Genomic DNA, 23,879 nt, shown 5'->3' with positions numbered 1-23,879 from the left:
GACACTTCCCCAGAAGTCATATCTCCGATGATTCAGAATGTGATTTGTGCATTATCACTTTTCACTCTCAGTGTCTTGAAACGCACCAAAAAGGAACTGTTCTGAAGTATTTACTGGTTCTCCCTATGACCCCATTTCAATATGGCCAACCTTGGACATATACACATCTGAAATATCACCTTTTATGTCAGTGATCCCGAAAACTATCCATTCGACACAAATATAGGATATTTTCGATTCTTTATTCCTGTCACCCTCCCATTGTCAACTCGAAGCCAACCAAGGCTTATTTTGGACTTACGCAGCATCCACAGTGTCACTTTTTATCTTTGCACATGAATTCGACACTAATTTCGTTCGTATTTGACTACTTTTACATGTCACCTTCACCTCTTGGTAGGGATTTTTTCAGTATCTCGCCCCCACAACTATGGAGAAATTTCAACCAACTAAGTATAATTATAAATTATCATCTGAAACACAACAGTACGGGTGATCTTTTTCGCAGAGGAATTCCTTAACTACTGTTTCAATATCAATGTGTTGGGTTTTTTTGCTGTCCATGCTGGAGATTGCCAAAGAGCTAAACTTCATTCTGTACTATTGTGCTATGAATATAGTAGTTTAATTTACTGAATACTCGCTTAGATGATGCTCTCGTCACAGGAAAAGTGAGGTACAGTTATAAAAGAAAAACGAAACGAAATATTTAAGTTTTACGTCCCACGTTATGCCGACTACGCTAATGGAGACAGTGATGGTCAGAAACGAATGAAATCGTTTAATGAAGAAAGTGGGAGGAAACTGGAGAAACCCGAGAAAACTCATGCACACGGTGTTTGTCCATAATAAAGTTCATTCAGCGCGAGCTGGGATTTAACCAACAACTCCATGCACCATAGGTAAAGTTATAAAAGAATAGGCGTCTAAAGAAATACGGAACACTACTATCAATGAGAGTTGTATAAGATTAGATTTTTATTTATTTCATTCTAAGTTGAAATTTCAATCAATCTTGATCTTCATTACTGTTCGAAATCGGGACCAACTAGTATTCCCTACTAGGGTAAAGATTAATTGATCGCCAACAGAAATCCAAAATCCTCTGTATAACCCCACGTTCAATTATTCCATATACACAATTAAGAGTCCAGCGTAACCTACTAGTTAATAAGTTTTCTTATTATTATTATTACTTTTAACACCTCAAAAATATAGGCTCATAATTGAACCACTAATTGGAAAAAGGGAATAAGTACATAAAAATATTTTTTCCACTTTTAAGCTTTTCTCACTAATTGCAGTGCTACAATACAAGATTCTTCTTCTTGTCTTAGAGTTTGTCAGTTCTTTTGCTACAATTAATCAGTTATACATGTGCTGAAACAAATACAAATACGCCTCGGGAAGGTTTTTTAGCGTTTCTGAAAACTTAGGTCTGATGTACTTATTCCCTTTTGCTGGAAATAGTTGCTGCAAAGACGTGATAAATCTTTTCGGTAGACTTCAAAGTCTAGAGCTCCTTCACAACTTCCTTTTCATCTAAGGTTAAGTAGTTACATTTTAGACATTGAGGAAAAAGTGTGAAATTAATTAAAACTCTTCAAAGTGGGTTTACGAATCTTCAATGGACCCCATTTTGCTGTTGGCCTCGTTCAACACTCCCGTCACTGGTCAGGGTGCACGATGGAGTTTCTCTCTTTTAGGAATACTTTCTAAGACAGTACTAGTTTTTTTTTTTTTTTTTTTTTTTTTTTAAACAGCTGTTTCAATTGAGTTGTATTTGCTAGAACTGTCGGTTAAAGGAAACAAAAGATCCTATACTCAAACACAAATCATCTCTCTAGAAGCTCTAATGGTAAACGAAACGAATCGTTGTAAACATGTTACGTTCTTGAAGAGGAAAACAGCAAAACATTAATTGCACAAACGTATAATGGTATCATTTGCTTGCAAATTTAAAACTTATAGATGTTGATGGCTTGTTAGGTGAGGGGTTAGTGAACAGGATTTTTGTACTGGTGGTCCAGGGTTCGAATCTCGTCCGTTCTTCTTACGTTTTGTTTCTTTAAGCTACACTGAGTTTGTTCATTCCAATTCTTTAAGCTTGAATTAAATCTAATACCAGTTAGTGAATTAAAAGTAGCTAACATTATTTTGAAATACGAGACGTTAGTACATGCTTGTCACTAGCTCACAATGCTCAACTTTGATATAAACTCTTGCAACCTTCATTTAACTCATTTCTTGACGTGTTTTGTTACAAAACTCATGAATCGTGGCGAACAAAATTGCTTTACCAGATAATGGTGACTGCTTTGAAACCAAATGACAAGTATGAGAATTAAACGTATCATATCTGTAGTTTGGTGTGGAGAAGAAACCAAATAGCGAACGAAAGGTTTAAGAACAACCACGTTATTAATATAAACTATCCCAAAGATTATTGACTTATCTGATTTTAAAAAATCGAAAGAAATTTTGAAAGAACGAATAATACTAACTTAGAATTTTGTAACTGGAGGCAAGGAAATCTAATTTAAACATACTAAAACATACCATTTAGCGCATATAGAGCGTGGATCTGTGCTCAAGGCGCTAGCTAATAATCTGGAGGTTCTCACGTCGGAACCATGTGTGAATATTTTGTTTAAATTTAGAATTTTTTGTGATCATTAGTCGGCGATGACACACGTTTAATTGTCTTAAGGTATTTGAATATTTTGATCTTTCAATATTTGAATGAACAAATCTTCAATAATAATACTAATAATAATAATAGTTATTATTATTATTATTACTATTATTATTATTATTATTAGCAAAGTAATTCAATAACACGTTAATATCTTTAATTACTTCTCGATAACTACTCGAACTTAAGACGTCCTCGAATCTAAGTCGCACCCCGATTTCGCTGGGCTACATTAAAGAAAAATAGTAATATGTTATAGTTTAACTATTACTAAAGCACTCTTTGATATTGGACATTTTCGATGATTTTATGTATCCCTCTCCCCTCTCCATGTTGGGGGCACGGTATGACAAAAATTATCCCAGGCCCGAATGTCATGTACGTTGAAAATTTGATCGAAATCTGTTGGATGGTTCAAGAGTTGTTCTATTTATTTTTATATAATTATCTCCCCTTCTCTTATCCTCTCCTATGTTCTACCGTCAAAATGAAACTATTAAAACAAAAGTTTCTAGGCCCGAACGTCGTCTATGTTGAAAATTAGATCGAGATCGGTCAGGTGGTTCAAGAGTTGTTAAATTTTATTCATTTTTATAGATATCTCCCCTCCCCTCCTCCTACCCTACGTTCTACCATCAAAGGGATATGATAAAAACCACCCCAGGTCCGAACCTCATCTATGTTGATAATTTGATTAAGATCAGTTCGGTGGTTTAAGCGTGATGAAGTCACCAAGACAGCATTTTTATTTTTATTTTTTTACATAGTCCCCCCTTCCCCTCCCCTACATTGTGCCGTCAAGGCAAAAATTGAAAACATCCCAGGTCCGAACCTTATCTATATTGAATGTTTGATTGATTTGGATCAGTCGGATTGTTCAAGAGTTATCAAGTTTTATTCATTTTCATATATTTACCCTCACCTCCTCTTCCGCAAGTTCTAATATCAAAATGAAATAACAAAAAGCTTCCCAGGTTCGAATTTCATCTATGTTCAAAATGTGATTGAGAACGATCGGGTAGTTCAAGAGTTATTCACCACCGAACATTGTCACTTTTATTTTTATATTTATAGCTGTTATGTATCTTCCCCCTCCTCTCCATCCTCTACGTTATTCCGTCAAAGTGAAATGGTAAAATCCATCCCTCGCGTTAATCGAGACGGGGACATATAGCCTCATTGCTGACGTCCCCATTAATCCCCCTACTCATACCCTTTAGTGTGTTTAAGTTAGTTTTTTTTTTGTCTTCAGTTGCAAATTTCTAAGTTATTTTTCTTTGTTTCAAAATTCTCGCATTTCTTGTATGATAATACAAGTTAATAATCTTTGACTTGTTTTATATTAATAATCTGAGTTGTTCTTAAACCTTTGGTTTCAAATTTTGTTTTGTCTCTACACCAAACTACAGATATGACAAATTTAATTCTCATACTTTACATTTGATTTCAAAGCGGTCGCCATGAACTGCTTTAAAGCACTTTTTCCGTCACGAAACACCCAGCAGAGGGCGTACGATATCGTCTACAGCAATGAGAGGAAACTCCGCCTTGTTACGTGACGTCACATGAAGCACGTTCCGTTCAAACACCTAAGCAAAGCTATCATTTTGCTTCTGGTGTGAAAATGGCTCACTACGAAGCTTCTGTTAAAAGCAGCGTGATTGCTTTTATTGAGCATGCTGGCATGAACTATACCGAGGCAGGCGCAAGATATGGCGTTAACCGTGCTACAGCACGGGGGTGTTGGAGGAGATATGAGGAAACAGGAGATGTAAGACGTAAAAGAGGAAGTGGGCGACAAAGAGTTTCCTCTGCCGACGAAGACCAGAGTGTAACTGCCCAATGCCGTGAGCACCCTTTCATGTCTGCCCGACAGTTACGAGAGGAAACCAATTTCCCAGGCGATGTTACGACTGTCCGTCGTAGACTCAAATCCTTTGGTTTGAGATCATACAGGGCAGCTGTTAAGGAGCGACTAACAGAAGACCACATGGTTGACCGTCTGGCGTTTGCACAGTTAAATATTGCACGTGTGTGGGACGAGGTCGTTTCCACAGACGAAAAAATACTTTTCCAGTGCAAACTTCGGACCGAAGCGTGTTTACCACCCCCCTGGAAAAAGGTATGCCTCTGAATACGTTTCCCGTTCTGGACGAATGGGACATGTAACTGTCCACTGTTGGGTATGGATATGCAAGGCTGCAAATTTCGGAGGAATCTACAGGATTCCTGGTCGCCTAAACGCCCACAAGTATGTGGAACATCTGGATGAAACGCTTCCGGAAATAAAAGCTCATGTAGGTGACGGCATATTATATTTGCAACAGGACAACAGATCGATACATAATTCAAATGTGGTTCAGACATGGTCGCAGAGGCAACCTGAAGTCGAAATAGTTGACTGGGTTCCTCATGGAGCAGATCTGAACCCTATTGAAAATATGTGGGCCTCTGTTGCAAGAACATTGCGGGAAATCTGGTCGAACAAGCCTCCACGAACATCTAATGATCTTTGGGACGCTATATCTCTCGCCTGGTGGATTCAATGCCACGGCGTATGGCAGCTGTAATCGAGTCCCAAGGGGACTATACACACTATTAATAAATGCTCGCCCACAACACCATCAGCCCTCTCGAGGGCTACCTAATTCGACCCACTTATTAACAAAATTTTATGAAATACATTACGCGACACCAGTGAATGTAAGTGTCTCAGTATGTTCTGCATTAATAAAGAGGCTAACGTGCGAGACTTGGTGGCCGAGTGGTATTATGCTTGCTATGTAAACCAAAACCGCCTGTAACAGTGGTTCGAATCTAGTGAAGAAGACCCCTACTTTTTATCACCAGGGATATTTGCAATACGCCTTCTGCTATGTCCGCTTTCGTACGGTCTATTATATGACACATAATGTGGACCGCCATAAGTTTTTACTTAGTAAACAATTTATAAATATATAAACAAATACCTAGGTATATTAGAGTAACAATGGAATATAGTACTTTCGTCCGACTGACGTCGCTCTGCAAATGTTCATTGTATTACACCGGAAGATGAATTAAATAAAGACTGGAAAATTTGATATAAAAATTGATACGTAATAAGTTAAAGACAAAATATGTAATTATACTCTCATATTTGAAACTAATTTCGACTACAATTAATTCTCTACCTGCTTTCATAAATAATCCAAACCAAACCTTGAGGTTTGGAATGCACAAACTAAAGTGTAGCTAAGAGAAAAAAGTAACAAGAAGAGCAGAGATTCGAACCCACGACCACCAGCGTAAGAATTCCTTTTACTAACCCTTCATCTATCAAACCATGACGTGAACATGACTTTTGTAAGTTATAAATTTGTATCCAAGAAACACCATTAAGCGTATGTGCAACTACTGCTTTGCTCTTTTACTCTTCAAAAGCGTAACATGTTTAGGACGATTTGTTTCGTTTTCAATTAGAGTTTCGAAAGAGATTATTTGTGTTTGAGTGTAGGATCTTTAGTTTCCTTTAACCGACACTTCTAGCAAATACAACTTAATTCACACAGCAGTGAAAAAAAAAAAAAACCTCGTACTGCCTTAGAAAGTATTCCTAAAAGCAGAAGCTGCATCATGCATCCTGAACAGAGACGTAACTAACGGCAGTGCGTTGAGGGAGCCCAGAGTAAACCGGGGCCCATTGAAAATTCGTAATTCCACTATTTTTCCTCGATGTCTAAAATGAGACTACTTTAGCCTTACATGAAAAAGAAGCTGTGGAGGGGACTGCGAAGTCTACTGAAAAGATTTATCCCGTCCTTGCAGCAACAACTTTAAGTTTTCGAACAGTAATGAAGAACAAGATTGATTGAAATTTTAACTTAGAATGAAATAACTAAAAATCTAATCTTATATAACTCTCATTGATAGTAGTGTTCCGTTTTTGTTTAGACGCCTATTCTTTTATAACTTTACCTATGGTGCATGGGGTCCTTGGTTCGATCCCAGCTCACGCCGAATGAACTTTATTATGGACAAACAACGTGTGCATGATTGTCCTCGGGTTTCTCCAGTTTCCTCCCACTTTTTTCATTAAACGATTTCATTTATTTCTCACCATTACTCTCTCCATTAGCATAGTCGGCATAATCGTGGGACGTAAAAATTAGATATTTCATTTCATTTTTCTTTTATAACTGCATATCACTTTTTCTGTGGCGAGAGCAACATCTAAGCGAGTATTCAGTAAATTAAACCACTAAAACCTATATTCATTGCACAATGGTGCAGATGAAGTTTAGCCCTTTGGCAATCTTCAGCATGGACAGCAAAAAAAAAAGCCAATACATTGATATTGAAACAATAGTTAACGAATTCCTCTGCGAAAAAGATCACCCGTACTGTTGTGTTTCAGATGATAATTTATAATTATACTTAGTTGGTTGAAATTTCTCCATAGTTGTGGGGGCGAGATACTGAAAAAATCCCTACCAAGAGGTGAAGGTGACATGTAAAAGTAGTCAAATACGAACGAAATTAGTGTCGAATTCATATGCAAAGATAAAAAGTGACACTGTGGATGCTGCGTAAGTCCAAAATAAGCCTTGGTTGGCTTCGAGTTGACAATGGGAGGGTGACAGGAATAAAGAATCGAAAATATCCTATATTTGTGTCGAATGGATAGTTTTCGGGATCACTGACATAAAAGGTGATATTTCAGATGTGTATATGTCCAAGGTTGGCCATATTGAAATGGGGTCATAGGGAGAACCAGTAAATACTTCAGAACAGTTCCTTTTTGGTGCGTTTCAAGACACTAAGATTGAAAAGTGATAATGCACAAATTACATTCTGAATTATCGGAGATATGACTTCTGGGGAAGTCTCGTTGCTCCAGGAAGGCATTACTAACTGATCACTCCCTAAAATCGTCACTGTTTTAAGGGCCGTAGACAGAAATTTATTTCCGCGATCGAAAGCTTGACAGGAATTTATTTCAGCGATTGAGGGCATATTTTACTAAAATCTCTATCATCCAGGGGCGGATCCAGGATGATTGTTTGGGAGGGGCGGTCTTTCCAGGTCAAATCAAGGTAAGAGCGGATTGCAAAAGAGAAAGAGCTCTTCTGTAGAATTAACTTTCTTAAGAAAGTAAGGCCTATCTACTTTAGGTTTTAATTTACGTTTATAATACAAACATGAAAAATACTTAGGATATGTTTTATTTTTAAAATAAAAAATATGAAAAGTTCCCTATTCTGGGGGATGCGATCACCCCCAACACACTCCCCTGGATCCGTCCCTGCTATCACCATCTATAAAATTATATATATATATATATATATATATATATATATATATATATATACAAATAAAAAGTAGTGATTTCGTGGGGGCAAAAGCTCTGCATTGCCAAGGCCTGCATCCTGTGTATGTCCATGCTGCTCTGAATTGTCAAAAGCTTCTCTTCAAAGGTAAGACATAAAATGTAAATAATAAACGTGTAACATAGAATACAATATAAATAGAAAATATGTTATAATTAAGAAATAGAAAATACTTATAAAATAAATTTGAAGGACAATTTAAAAAAAAAATCAATAATACTTGAAAGTAAAATATACTTTTAAAACAATTTTGCATTTATGCAGGGCTACAAACAAGTGAGGAGTGCCATGTAAGTTTAGTAACAAATATAATATTGGAAAATTATTTCGAATTAAATTAGCTGTGACTACATTACTTCAAACTTGAACTTGTGAAATATACAGTATGAGCGTAGCTCAAATCAAATAATCAATAAGAATGGTCTTGATTTGAAGCTCGGACCATCCACGTAAAAGCAACTTACATTAACCATTCACCTAACAGACAATGACGCACAGGGCTTGGCACTACTTTATCAGATGGTTCTATCAAAGGTAACTTAATTAAAACAATAGTAACAAATTTTAAAGCTTTAAAAAGTGTCCTAAAGAAGAGGAAGTTCATTTTGCACATTGTAACTAAGTTACAAGAGGTTTATGTCCTAACTGAACGGCGCATCTACCGAGTCAACTTTTGGAATATCCACTTAAGGTAGCTTTCAACGCAGCTAAGGAAAACGTATGTGAACCAGTAATAGAATTCTCCGTAGCAGAATGGATAAAGTCATGGTTCGATAACCACAAGGTTCGTGGTTCGAAACCAGTCGCCGAAATCAGATTTTTTAAAATCTTAATTCCTCAGTTCTGAAGATCTTTCTCTCCTTTCGTAATCATCTGATGCTCTAAAAAGAGTTCTCCACATTAGCTCGACAACTGCCTAATGTGATCCTCGCAGTTCGAAAACTTCCCTTCTCATCTTTCACAAAATCAGAATTTTCGTCATAATACGAATGCTGTCCGATCATTTTTCCCCAATTCTAAATCTGTGTATACAAATCATCCCTCTCTGTCTCCATACTTGAATCTCTCTCTCTCTCAATGTCACCCAGGAAGTCATATAGCTTGAGATCAAACCTTCGACTCTTGAAACCAAATGTAAGCCCTTTAGCAATGTGCTATCGTAACTCTATAGGTTTGTTGTCAAAACCAGTGTCTTTTAGACTTTATTCGGGGGGGGGGGGGGGGGGAGAGATTCTCCGGCGACATAAGATTTTCACTTTTTATTAGTGTATTACTATACATTTGATCAAAAAATACGTATTTATGAAGCTCAAGAGAGGGAGAATTACACCCTCCTGTCCTGCCCAAATGACGCCCCTGAAACATTTGCTTGCACTTACTGAAAAGAAATTCAATGAATCATTGAATAAAACTCGTTTCTGTCCGTAGATATTTTAGAGCTCTTGGCAATTTCCATAGATTTCTTACGGAGTATCTTACTAGCTTGCACTCTTGAAAGAAGAAAAGAATGAAACTAAAGATAGTTATGAAGCTCTGGGAAGATTGTGTGACTTTCCTTTAATTTAGGCTCTTAAAAATATTCCAGAACAAACGAATGGAAAAGACTGTTTTAAAGCTATAACGTTGTAAACTTGATTCCTGTTTTTTTTTCAGCTGAATGGAAAGGGTGTACTACGTCACACACACTGGTGGAGGACGGGGAGGATTTGGAATAAATACTAGAAGCAACTAATCGATTGATACATGTATTGCAGGAATGCATAAGAAAACTGGGCAAGAGTTTGTTATTCATTTGGACTTAGAATTTTTGTAACAAATTTTATGCCGCGGACTCTACTAAATGTGGCTTTACGTGTCACGCAACATTATCGTTATGGATCATTACTTAGTACATAGCAGTGATATACGAATTCAGTTGATTATGGCTTTCTTACGAAGTATTACGTGGTTTAAAGTATACACTTTCGAACATTACTAAGGATATTCGTTAATAATTCTGTTCGTTATAAAAATGATGATTTTACAGTTAAAATGAGTGCATATGAAAGAAGATTGTATTCATTTCCACTATGGTAGCATTTCTGCGCTATGTAGAAATCCAGTATTTTACACTTATGAGTATAATGTTATTAGTGTCAAATCATTACAAGGGTTATAGTATGGTTAAAATGAGTGACTGGTGCATGTTTGTCGCAATTTTTTCACTTGAGTAAATATCTTTCGTCTGTAAAATTCCTACTCCCTACGGAAACACCCTTCGTGGTCCCCCTGCTGCGTTCCTGGCTTGACTCGGTTAGATAGCATTCGCACTTTCAGTGACCAGCTGGCACAACTTGGGCTAATGAACCGTTGGGATTCCCGTGATCGGAGGAAAATAGTTTTTTTTTAGCGTTATTTTTAACCCTTTGGGGATCTCATGGTACAATTTGTACCATACGGGGTGTTTCATGGTACATTGCGTTATAACTCTCCTATTTGAGCTTTTTCGTCCGGTTTTTTTTTAAGTCCAGAGGCATTGCAGAAGACATTACGGATGGTTTCACACCTTCCTGTGTCGAGACATAGGAGGTGATGACGTCATAAGTCTAAACTTTATATTTTCGTGTAATACTTTTTTGGGGGGGGGTTATGTAAAGTATTTTTGGCGGGCTTATTTTTGCAGGTAGAAGATTGAAATTTTGCACAAACATGCAGTCCACCGAGTAGTATTTACCAGATTTTTTTCTTCAGATTTCTGCGTTAAAACAGGGGGGATCCAGTGGGTCAAAAAGTTGAAAAAAGGGATACTTTTACCCAAAAATCCCGTTTTTCCTCATTTCCCCACCCACCTTAGATACATGATGGAGACAAGTGAATGTACCGCCTGAAAGGCAGTTCTATTCTGAAGAGAATGATGTGCGACACATGGCCCTAGGGTAATTAGGGAAGTGTCAGGGAATTTTTATCAAAATATACTTCTGTATAGGGGAATTTATGGACATTTTCGGTACTATTTTTGTGCTGGCTTATTTTTGCACCTAGAAGATTGAAATTGTGCAGAAACATTCAGTCCACCGAGTAGTATTTACCAGATTTTTTTTTCAGATTTCTACGTTAAAACAGGGGGGTACAGAGGAACTAAACGTTGAAAAAGGGAAATTTTTACCAAAAAATCCCTTTCACGGGATTTTCCCGCCTTAGATAAATAATGGAGACAAGTGGATGGTACCGCCTGAAAGGCAGTTTTATTCTGAAGAGAATAATGGGCGAAACATGACCCCAGGGTAATTAGGGATGTCTCAGGGAATGTTTAAAAATTTCCCTCTGTATACGGGAATATGGGACATTGTCGGTATATTTTTTTTTGGCGGGCTTACTTTTGCACCTGGAAAATTGGAATTGTGCATAAACCTTCAGCCCACCGAGTAGTATTTACCAGATTTTTTCCCAGATCTCTGCGTTAAAACAGGTGCGGTCTAGGGGGGCTAAAAGTTGAAAAAAGGATATTTAGACCCAAAAAATCCGGGTTTTCCTCATTTTCCCGCCTTAGATACATGATGGAGACACGTGAGTCATACCGCCTGAAAGGCAGTTCTATTCTGAAGAGAATGATGGGCGAAACGTGACCCTAGGGTAATTAGGGATGTCTCAGGAAATTTTTTACCTGAGATCATGGTGTTTTACGGTAATTTGGGGCATGGTGGGAATTCCTGATAAAATTTCTCCCGCCCTTGGTATTCAAGATAGAAACTTGAAATCTGGCACACACATTCACTATACCAAGTACTATTTATCAGATTTTTTTTTAGATGGCTACGTTCACACAGGGTCGCTCCAGGGGGGCCCAAAGTGCGAGAAAAAAAATTTTCCCTTTGACATCATTTTTCCCGCTCCTGGTATATGGTATGAGCATGGAAGTGGTATCATTTCAAAGCCAGCTCCATTCTGAAGAGAATGAGGTATGAACCATGATCCTAGGATAAATAGTGACGATGCAGCAGCTGCTTGACTGAAAGTCTAAAAAATAGCCCCAAAACCCCGGATTTCTTAAGGGTTAAATTAATCACTCACAATCACTCCTGTCTTATTTCCCTGAAATTGAATTTACCAAACGTTTGTTAATTTCCTGCTTTGCTAATTCGTCATTAACTACGTATGCATCCATACGGTATTACTAGGCAAAAGTAATACCTTTCAACCGTTCAGTGTTGCAAACTCTGTTATATTGAGAAATAACGAAAACATTGCTTCAATTGAATTAGGCCATTAACTTGTTTGCTTATGTTACCTTTGTGAGGGAGAATATAACTTGACAAAAACTACAGTGCATTAAACATTAACGAACGTGAAAACACAAGCCAACTTGTGTTAGGTGGTCACTAAAAAGCAAAACCACACGAGTCTGGGTAAAATGACATTAGTGGGGCCTGCACAGCAGCTCGTCCGTTGGAAGCAGGCGCGTCAGGGACGTTAAGTACATGCAAAAAAGAGGATAGAGAGAAAACACGTCTTGCTTGTGGCACAGCTTTGCAGCACTCCCATGATCACCTTGTAGATGCTTTCAGACAGAGTTTAACTTTATCGTACCTTCTGTTTGAAGTATTTGTGCTACGTAATAACGAACACAGTTTGCCTTTGCATGTGCCGCTCGACCATCTCCAAAAAATCTAACTTTTTCATGAATTTTTATCCTATTTCAGGGTACTTTTTTGCAACATACCATGGGGACACAGCGGATGCCGCCCTTTTGCGTTTGTTCGATTTTAGACCTTTACGTTGTTGTGAATATCTCAGCATGTATTTGTCCTACCAAATTGAAAATTACTGGACGGTTCCAACACGTGCAGAGCTAAAACTTTTGCCTAAAACGACTAGAAAACCACAATTAGTGTTACTAACTTAGGATTGTAGATCAAACGAAAGACAACAGGCTCCTGCATGAGTTGACAGCTAAAATACGAATAAATATGATTGAATATCATTGATTTAGCAAGCAGCAAGAGCAAGGAGTACTTACGGATTTTTTGTCAAGAGTGCATTTTGACTTTCCTCGCCTTCTGCTGATAGCGGCATTCTTCAACAGTGCTACTGTGGGTGTGATAAGACAGTGTTACAAGTAGAGGAAAGAAACGAGCTTGAGAGCCTTGACTGAACTAACCGTACATACCTACTTTATTTCACTTCACAAAAACAAATTTCCAGTTGAATTTCTGAACAAAACATGTAGAGTATGACGTCATTACTTAACCCTTAACAGTTCACTAACTCTTAAAATTATCAAAAAAATATGATACTTGCAGTATGTCGTCTATTTTGTCTGTATATGATCTGAAAGTAGTTTTTTTAATTTTCCTGCCAATAGTTTTCGAGAACTGAGTTGTGTCCAAATGGTTACTTTGCACAGTTGTCCGTAAAGTGTTTTTTGAGTACTTGTAGCCATATAGTAACACATTTCAATAAAGAATAGTAGTTTCATAAGAAATGAAACATGGTAAGAGTTGTTTACTTTATAGGATTTAATATCTAAATCTGGAATATTAATTTTATTAGAAAATGTAAAGTACTATCTATGAGTCCACATAGAAAAAATAATAACATTTACATTTCGCTGAAAATACAGATTGAATAAAATATAATATTCAAATATATGCGTAGTTTTATATAATATTCTTCATTTTTATTTCACTTTTTATATTTTTAAATTTGAATATATCAAAGTAGTATAACAATGACTTAGAGGTCCACAAAGGATAACAATTACCAAGTGCCAAAAACGTTCCTTATCGTGATACATATACTTACAGATGAACCGCATGAAGGAATCCTTTAGTGAGCTTGTTGCTCACGATTTACAAAAACGACATCTTCCCTTAGATGTGTGGGTTGGCCTGTGAACAACAAAATCTTTCCTTCCATCTACCTTCTATCATCAGGTCACGTAGCAACAGGTCGACATATTTTCACTTGAGGTTCGCCCAAGGTTTCTAAAGATGGTCTTCCTCGTTTAGGCTTTCCGCATGATACTAGTGCAGATGCAGTATCAGCACGAAACACTTTAAGATGTTTGGATGATTTCCCAAGTACATTACACTCTCTTTTGTAAGGTAACCAGCTGTTTACAACAACTAAATCTAGCATGTACCCAAAAATTCTAAGATACCATCGTTTTGATTTCATTCGTGTACGGCAAAGTTCCATGAACATGTTTGACTTGTCTACATTTCTCATGTGTTTGCTATAACGTTTGATGATATCAGGACATGAAACACGCACTTAACTTTCTTCCGCTTTGTTATATCTCTTTACATACTTTAGTCGCTGAATTCCTGCTACCGATCGTTACGCACTTACTGTTTACCGACTTTACCACAATGATATCGTTACCACTATAATAATCATAATTTCCTCTTCCTTTCTTTGACAAAATCTTATCTTCTCCTATATAACATCCTCCTAAACGATTTTATTTCATTTTTGGAAGAGTTGAGATTTACATTACATCTTTCAAATATTGCATTAATTTCACACTTGTAAAAAGTTATCGAAGTACACGACTGAAAACTCAGACTCCTCTCTCTTGAATGAGGACTGTGATTTCCCATCCTTTTTCAGCAAGACGGAGGTTCACCTCACTATGCGTTATGTTCACTCCAATGGCTTGATAGACCATTTTCGGGACATTGGATAGGGCGACGGAGACGGTTAGAGTGACCCAGATTTCACGCCAATAGAGCCCTTCCTCTGGGGTTATCTGAAGAACCTCATTTATCAAGAACCCATGCATGATAACCACCATCTAATGCAGCGAATTTTGCAATTTTGTGAAACCGTCGACCTGGATATGCTGTTGCGAATCCATGCGGATTGGCAGAGGCGCTTTTCAATTCGTGTTGCTCAAGGAGGATAGCACATAGAGCAAATAGTGCTGTAATGCCAAATTTTCACCCTTTTTGAGGAAATAACTTCTGAACCAATAATGGTACGTGAAATGGATTGCATCACTGTTTCCCTGAAATTGAGGTCATGTCAAATGATACCCCACATACCCCCATCCATTTTAAAAATCCAAAGTTGGATGCAAGATTACGGCTTCCAAGATGGCCGCCAGGGCAACCATGTCAAACAATATGGTCTATTACCCACCCGAAGAACATATACCATGAACCGAATGTGGATGCCAAGACGTTCCTGTGCTACAGGGGTCTTAACTGACTGATGCTTCCTCTGTATTATACCTCAGGTATATAATCTAGATCTGAATCACTGCAAGTAAGATCAGGTTCTGAATCCGAGGTTCCGAAATCCGATAGATTGGAAGAGAAAGAGATCACTACTGTTGGCCTTATTCTTAGTTTCCTTCCATAGGATATATCAACGGACGTAAGATCTTCATCCATTTCTGACGAAACACAATCACCTGCAAGAGTGTAAATAGCCTATCACAATATTTCTCTTTTGCACCTGACATCAGATTTCACAGTAAAACCTATTTACACACACACACACACAGATTATATACATATATATATATATATATATATATATTCCATACTCAGCCTCTGTATGAAATTTAAAATTTGACTGAGTACTATGTTTCTCTTTCACGTCAGGTTTTCTATAAAAATTTCAAATAATACATCAATATAAGCTAGTCCAATATGTTGTATTTTTTTCCTGTACAAATTATACGTTTGATCCGTTACCGAACAATGTAACCGAATGGTTACGTAGTATATTTTTTATCGTAAATAGTAATCAATTGTTGACATTATGCCGTTTTCATAGTTGCACATTGTTGGACAATGACTTACAAACAAGAACATATCGAGAAAAATAAAAACATAAACTGCTTACCTTCAGTATTTAATATTTTCTGTCTGCGCAGCTTGCAAAACATCAACATATCCACACACTACTTCCCACGTAAAATTCACCAGAATTGTCACAAGGGGTCAATAGCTGCTCTCCCATCGCAAAGTATTTACAGAAATAACTACAACGAACAATACCGAAATATAACACTCTTCATCCCAATAGGCAAGATCAAAAAATGTGTAACGATATGGTTACGAAAACTCGTTAAGGGTTAATACTTTGACGCCCCTCTGCTCAAAAACACAAATCGCGCTTTGTTGGGTGTTATGGTATACTAAAGCACTAACTATTCCCAAATTCAAGATTTTTTTTCACCCAGGCCCATTGGAGATATTGGACAGTGAAACATGCTAAATTGGCACAATTCCCCAACTTCACGATTTATTCCAGACTTTTGGGAGCAGCTACAGGTCTGTAAATTTTCGTGTATTGACTTATGACCCCGGACTACATTCACACACAAATTCAGACTTCTACATCAGTTGTTTCCTGTTTATCCCCTTAGTTAAGTTTATCCCCTAAAGTGGTTTTAGGCAAAAATGTTAAGAGACCAAAGTTCTAGCTCTGTACGAGTTGGAGACGTCCGCCAATTTTCAATTTGGTAGGACAAATACATGCTGAGATATTCAAAACAACGTAAAGTCTGAAATCGAAAAAACGCAAAAGGCGGCAGCCGCTGCGTCGTCACGAGATGTTGTAACAAATAATTAATTGTGGTTTTGAAGTACCCTGATATAGGTTAAACATTCATGAAAAAAAAAAAGTTTTTTGAAAAGGTCGAGCGGCAATTTTTCTTTTTCCTCGATTACTTTGCATGAATTGACCCATATGAGAGAGGATTCCGACATAGTTGATTACTTATACAATCCTATTGTGAAATCAATTCACATATTTCTTCTGTGGATTTTACAAATTTACGACTCCCTAAAATGGGATAGCACTGATCCCGGAAGGCTGATACGTTGTGGAGCACTATTGAGATTGGTATAATCAATCTATACCTTCCTCACCCCTACAGCATCGACACTTGTTAGGTTAGCTACTAAGACACAACTGGCACTAGTGCCAGTTTTTCTAATATGACCTCACTATGCACCTTCGTATAATTGCCTGGAACTTTAATTTTGTATAATTCTAGCATTTTTCCCGTAAATTTCGTAGTTTTGGAGGTGCTTTGCGGAACGTAACCGTAATTTGGTTTTGTTTCTTGCGGCATTATACTAATTTATGCGGATATCCTGAGTCACTGACGCACCTAAACCCTACAGATTACCTCCGGCTAAGCAGGGTGGTTAGACAGTCCTGACTCGGATGTACAGCATTCATGTATATAGTGGACACCTAGCACAAGTTGTTCCAATCACAATCAATTTTATGGCACAAGTACGGACGTACATTTATATCCTTAAAAAGATCTGCATCCATGAACGCATCCCCTAACCAAAGAAATAACTAAGGCACTACGAAAGAATTTGGCGATGAAATAATTACATATAATAGGCTAGAACGCAATAGCTTCCGGAATTATTAGGTTCCACTCCTATTATTAATATGTACGGGTACATTTGGGCATGCGCGAGAGTAAGAACAGTCCAGAACGTCCGTGGGAATCATTTCGGCCTAACATGAAATATCAAATCGAAATGTTTTCTTAATATAACGGATATTCTTAACTACATCTGGGTTAAATGCCGCAGATGGCGGCCCAGAAATGGAAAATTTAGGGAAAAAGTGAACAGAACCAGACGAAATGTAATCATGAGAATAATAAAAAAGGTAATAAAGGTTACCAGTGTAGATTGATTAATAAAGGAGAAAACTGACGTTAAATTCTGGACTATATGAGTTCGCAGATTGATGTGATATGTGGTGTTTTGTGATAGTGAGTGATGATATGACATGAGATATGAAAGGTTTTATACCCACTATGTTATCACGTAACGTAGGATGTGTATGCTGCTGTAATGGAGGAAAATACTAAAATGTAGAGCGGAAAGTAGTAAGAGGAGGTTGCATCTGATATAAAAATAGTGAAATGGAGCAAATTTTTGGGTGATATCCAAGCTTATGGGGGAATAAATGGCAAGGCTCTAGAACACACGGCCCCTTCCCATTTAGCTGTAATAAAGACAAAAAACAATGTACCTTGTGGCGCTCTAACCCGCCTTCACTCCCTAACGCCTACTCAACCATACCATGCGAATTAAATAGTAGACTCTTGTACAGAAAGGAACCAGTCTAGCTAGTAATCTATATAGGTGCGTCTGTGCTCTAGAATCTTTCTGCATAAATACGTAAAGGCTAGTATTCAGAATAAGCATTTCATTCACTTGATTCGTTCAATGAATCGATTTCTAAGGTGTGACTTCTCGGAACAGTTTCTTTCATTAGGAACCAGTTCATCAGGAGTCGGTTAGAAATAGTTCTCCTAATTCATCTCTAGAGGCTGCTCATGAAAGAAGTCACATCGCTAAAAATATGTTTTCCCTTCAAACTACGAAAACAAATTATCAGGTGTATGAATTCTTATATACAACAATCAGTGCATCAGATAATTTTCTTCTTATAGTTTAAAGCGATTGAAAAACATGTACGAACTATATATCTTAAAATAACGAAAAAATAATTGGCCTATGAAAAATAAGAAATAACTGAAATTTTAATGTGGAGAATACAGCTCGCCAGCATGCCTCATAAATAGGAAATATTTTTCTCCAATAGAATCACCACAAAATTTCTTATTCCACAGATAAAAGGCGAACTGAACCAGCATCCCTTCCGAGCCACGTGCACAGTTAAGACTTCTCTTGAAATGACACTAAAGCTTCTAGATGTTTTGCGTGTATCCCCGGTACTAAGATCGACGAAGTTATGACAGTGATATGAGAAATATATCGCACTTACTGAGGAATATATCGCCAGTATCTCGAAAAATACCGAAAATCCACACTCCTTTCTTCAACCTCCCCACATTGTACTTAAGTTGTGCAGAAAGAGATTCATCTATTTTATCAGCTCCAGCAATAAGAGGAACAGAGTGTAACTACAAGCTGTAAGCACACTTCTCGACAGAAGTTTAACTAATCACATATAGTGGCACTACTTAACGCATCAGTAAATGAACACTTGTGTTTTATATTTTCATACTCCGTCACACGGGACAAGAACATGTAACACATTAAAAGAATTCCCAGTATTTGTAATATAGATTTCGGGCTAATGGTTAGCAGAAGGGGTCCAGATATTGTTTCTGAAAAATTTTACAATTTCGGTCATTTCTGTTCACATTAGGTTAGTTTAGATTAGTTAGTTACAGTGTAGTTAGTGTAGGGTCCAGCATAATTTTCCAAAAGATGATAGAATTTCGCTTGTTTCTTAGGTTAGTTTAGGTTAGATTTGGTTACGTCATGTTAGGTCTAGGAACTTGCATTATTCATTTCTCCCGTAAATTTTGTGTTTTTGGACCCCTTATGCTAAACATAACCCGATTTCGCAATAAAGCTATCATTTCTAACCGACAATTGCTTCAGATACGTTCCACATTTCCGATTATAGCACACATAGCTTACCTTCAAACGATCACCAGGAATAGTGAAGAACAGATTGTACTGTTTTTCACAAACACTACACTTTCTATTGTTTTGTAACCCACTTACTTTAAAACAAAATCTATAGCTGCTTAATTCACTATTACAGACTAATGTCGATAATTTATATAGATTCTTGATCTCTTTTTCGCTAATTCGTGGACGGCATTCGACATTCCTACCACGATACTAATGACACAACCCGCCATTTATATTCGCCTGTGTATACCAGACCATGTGACATCACCAACCGAACCGAACATACGTTTCTACAAGCGGAATCAAAAGAACCAATTGAAATGAAGGAAATGCCTATACTGAAAACTTGCCCAGGATGCATGTTTTATACCGTATCAAGTGCTTTCCACTATGCTCATTTATGTCTATACCCACCGTCGCCGAAGTGCCTGCTCCCTACACGCGATTCTTCGCTGCCGCTCGGATCCCATTGCTTTACTCTTCCCCTCACTTGGTTAGACAGCATTCGTGATTTTTAGTGGCCACCCAGCTCCAGTTCGTTCGTACTTAATGCACCGTAGTCCTTATGCCATTCACCCACATACTTTATTTCTACTCAGTTCTCGCGAGGTCAATCTGCACTTATTGATGAGTTCCTCGTTTAAGAAACACTTTTTAAGGCAATAGGAATACATGTGATGGTTAAATAAATTCACTTCTCATGCATTCCGCCATTGACTGGTTAGAACGCAGAAGAGAAGGGTTTTCGTACGCGTTTTGTAACTTTAAATGTCCTACAGATATGTCTTTCATAGACGACTGCACATCGAAACGCACCTGACATATAACAGGAAGGATGATATCATTCAAGATGATATTAGTAGGTAGCAGTTTCGTTATTTTAGTAATTTCTGAGTAGTTTGTAGTTTGCAACACTTGACAATTCCAAGGTACAAATTGTGTTCAGTATGAGCATGAAAGCATTAAAGTACAGAGCAAAGAAAGTATGAAAATAAAAAAATTGTGATTAACAATGAATAGTGAAGGTCTAAAATGAAACAGGAGTAATAGTAGGTAAGATAAATTAAAGTAAGAACATAGTAATACAACGTTGAAAACAGGTTCATGTAAACATTACTTAGGGCTGCAGTTTAGCTCTGCACCTTTTTAGGCATGAGAAGTGAGATTTGCATATACTTGATTACTTGTGCATTTCTCTTTAGAAATAACGGCATTACTCGACCAGGCGGGTCAACAGATTCCTTAGGCTAGATATTTCTGATTGATTCTATCAAATTTAGACAGGCTTCTTACATTTTTAGGTTAGGTTAGAGTATCTATATTACTGATAATAATTTACATTCAAACCAGTTCTACTGCTTTTCCGGGTTTAACTGCTGTATTCCCTGACCAATTTTAGAAAATTTACCAGACAAAGTGGAGAATTAATTTTTGTTTCTGAAACAGGAATCGTAATGTGCAGAATAGTTGGTTAAGAAATCATTTGTTATTGTTAGTTGTTTTTGATGTTGTAAGCGGATATATATATATATATATGTATATATGGAGGCGGAAGGGATTATTTGGCGGAGAGGTACACTTGTTATGATTTGTGGTAAAGGCAGTGTGGAAATGGTGCGTAAACGACAAGATTGTGATATATTGTGTTTGAGTTTTATCCAGTTGTACAAAAATAATGAGTGTCAGTTGTTGAAATCCTGTGAAAGGCATGGTGTACTAAACAGGTGAACAGTTTGTAGCCAGTGTGGAAACAAAACTACACAAAAGAAGAGGAACATCTAACCAAACGAAACCTAATCTGACCTAATTCACTACATTTTGGTACTTTTTCAGGATGGCACTCAGTACCTTCTTCAAGGCCGTGCATTTTATGACATATAGTTTGTTCCACTATCCCTGCTCATGCCTATGCCCACAGCCGTCGTGGCGCCTGCTCCCTACGGACGGAACCTCTCGCTGCCACTCGCGCCTTCCTGTTGCGCACCTGCTAGCACTCCGTTAAGTAGCATTCGTAACTTTTAGTGTCCATATAGCACAAGTTGGTTCGTGTTTTATGAACTAGTATCTGGGGTTAAATTCCAAAATTGGGCGTTCGTTTCCAGCAAAATTTTTAAAATTTACAGGGAAGATATGGATAATTGGATCGTTTGTGTTTGAATATATATAAGGATCTCGAAAAATATCTGTGTTTGTTGTATATAAACGATTACAAACATGGGACTATTCGGCGAGTGGAGGGAACTACTTGGCGCAAGGTAACAGAATAGTTGCATTGTGGGAAACTAACTAGCATTCATATTATCAACATAGCGGCAAATATACCGAAACAATGCACAGGATGTGAACTGACTGTGTTAAATTTCGTGAAGCAATACGTTCATACCGAGCAAAAGCTTCAAAAAGTATGTGAAGTGCATGAATTAATGAGCCTAAGAAGAAATTATGACAAGTGTGGAAAGCAGGTGACAGCGAAGACACGTGGAGAAAGTTATTGTTTTCAGTACGAACCGAAGTACTAAGGTAAGTGTAATATTATATATATATATATATATATATGAGTTTAATGAAGACTGGAAACAACGTGCCGTGCGGGGCTCTAACCCGTCTTCACTCGCTGACGCTCTCTCGTAATTAAATAGTAAACTTTGTTCGGACGTTCAAGGGCACCTATAGTGTATATGCAAACCAAACTTAACCTCCCCAAAGCTAACTTAGCCTAACCTCTTCCCTACCTCACGATGTAACGAAAGGAACGCTAAAGTCAGTTAAGTACGTAGGAATTGAAATATTATGAATTTTAATTGCTTTTATGAGGATTTTGCTCGAAAAGTAACGGACGCCCAACTTCGGAATAAATGCCTTTTCTGGGGAGGGACTTTTTCTTTTTTCTTCAAGTTTCGTGTGGTGTGACGATACAGTAGTAATTACCACAAATGGTTTACTGCAAGGAGAAATTAGAGGACGACTGTCGACTTTGCTATAGATCGTATTTTACCTATAAATTTTATATTTGGTAGAACCGTCTGCTTAGTTAAGAACAGCTACTTCTCATCTCCCGTGCACGAGGATACATCTTACTGTTGCACTACCTAAACACCCTAAGTACAAGGGCAAGAACTCAGTCTATTACCTACTTTTTAACATCCTAGATAGTCATTGAATAATTCCTGAAAGTATGGCGTTTCTCGTCCTTCCCTAAATGGGAAGTAGGGCTCCTTAACTATAACCTCCCTGTATTTTTAAGATATACACAATTTACTTTCCTAAACCTTCTTCATATAAAGAATAATTTTGCTACTTACAATATTCTTGCCAACATTTCGTCAATCTCTACTTCCTTCTCAAAAACTTATATATATGTATCAACGCACGATAATGGACATTCAATACAGTTACCAAACAAATAACTATTTACAGTAACATACATACCATTTCCATGATATTACAATAGTACCTTATGATAACCTACTACAGCACGATATATAAAATAGCAGCAGTTATCACCCGTTGCGGTTTACGGACAAGGTATATAAAATAACAGGTAGCCCCAGTTCGCAATTAGCGTTCTGATTGGCTTCCTGTCCGTGACGTCATGTGGAGGTTTCGGTGAAGATATTTTCCTGTTTGCCTGCTTTTTACACTTCGCGCTTTACTCGTAAAACTGTATTCAAAACATAATTATGAAGTTCCTTGTCTTTCCAAATACAAATAATGAGCTTTTTCTATTCACAGGTGAGACGATATAGTTTAATAAATAAATAAATAAATACTGTCAATAATGATTAATTATCTATACAAATAAAAATAAATATAATGTTTGCTCGCTAACTTATCCTAGACTTTTGGGCCGATTTTTATAATTTTTAGTACATGAGTTGATCTGACTAAGATTTTTATCGCATTATTTAGATTAAAGGGTGAATCCTAAGGGTGTAGAAGTGGTTCAAAATTTGTGCCTAAAATACAGTATCTCACAAGCCTATCAAGTTATGGGGCGTTTACACTTGGTCGATTTGCGTTCGATTCAGTTGATTTGACGTCACTTTCAACTTAATCGACCGTGTAAACGGGACTTCAATTTAATCGCTTGTTGATCGAAGGCGACTAATCTACTGGCAACTGAATTGAAAGACGTTCTATTTTCTTCTGCTATAACACCGCAAATTGTACCAATTACTGCTTGCTTGGGCATTTTAAAATTGCCAGTCGATTTCGAATCGACCAGAGGAGAGCGAGTCGACAAGCAGCATTCAATTTCGGTTGAAACAATTGAACACATCCGTCGATCTGATTCGGCCTAGTTGCTCCGATTTAGTCGCAAATGCAACGAGTCGATTTAGCCGTGCGACTAAATCGACCAAGTGTAAACGCCCCATTTGCCACTAAATCGAAGCA

The 23,879-nt window shown here is 37.4% G+C and overlaps 1 protein-coding gene across 2 annotated transcripts in view; it reads right to left on the bottom strand.

Moving 5' to 3' along the window:
• The window catches only part of Atox1 (Antioxidant 1 copper chaperone), a 68,206-nt gene extending 45,139 nt beyond the window's left edge, over positions 1-23,067 (bottom strand). The window contains exons 1-2 of one of the 2 annotated variants that reach the window (XM_081752069.1): positions 22,914-23,043; positions 13,061-13,153 (exon numbers count right to left, since the gene is read on the bottom strand). In XM_081752069.1, coding sequence (XP_081608195.1) covers positions 13,061-13,153; positions 22,914-22,922 — 102 coding nt within the window. In that variant the 5' untranslated portion in view covers positions 22,923-23,043. Of the gene's footprint in view, positions 1-13,060; positions 13,154-22,913 lie in introns of both variants that reach the window. The other variant, XM_081752070.1, reaches the window with a different exon arrangement.
• Between the last annotated feature and the right edge of the window lie 812 nt (positions 23,068-23,879).

This window comes from Thermobia domestica, chromosome 3, assembly GCF_964235325.1.
Source record: "Thermobia domestica chromosome 3, izTheDome1.hap1.1, whole genome shotgun sequence".
Lineage (NCBI taxonomy): Eukaryota > Metazoa > Arthropoda > Insecta > Zygentoma > Lepismatidae > Thermobia > Thermobia domestica.
This window is presented reverse-complemented; position numbering and strand designations above follow the sequence as displayed.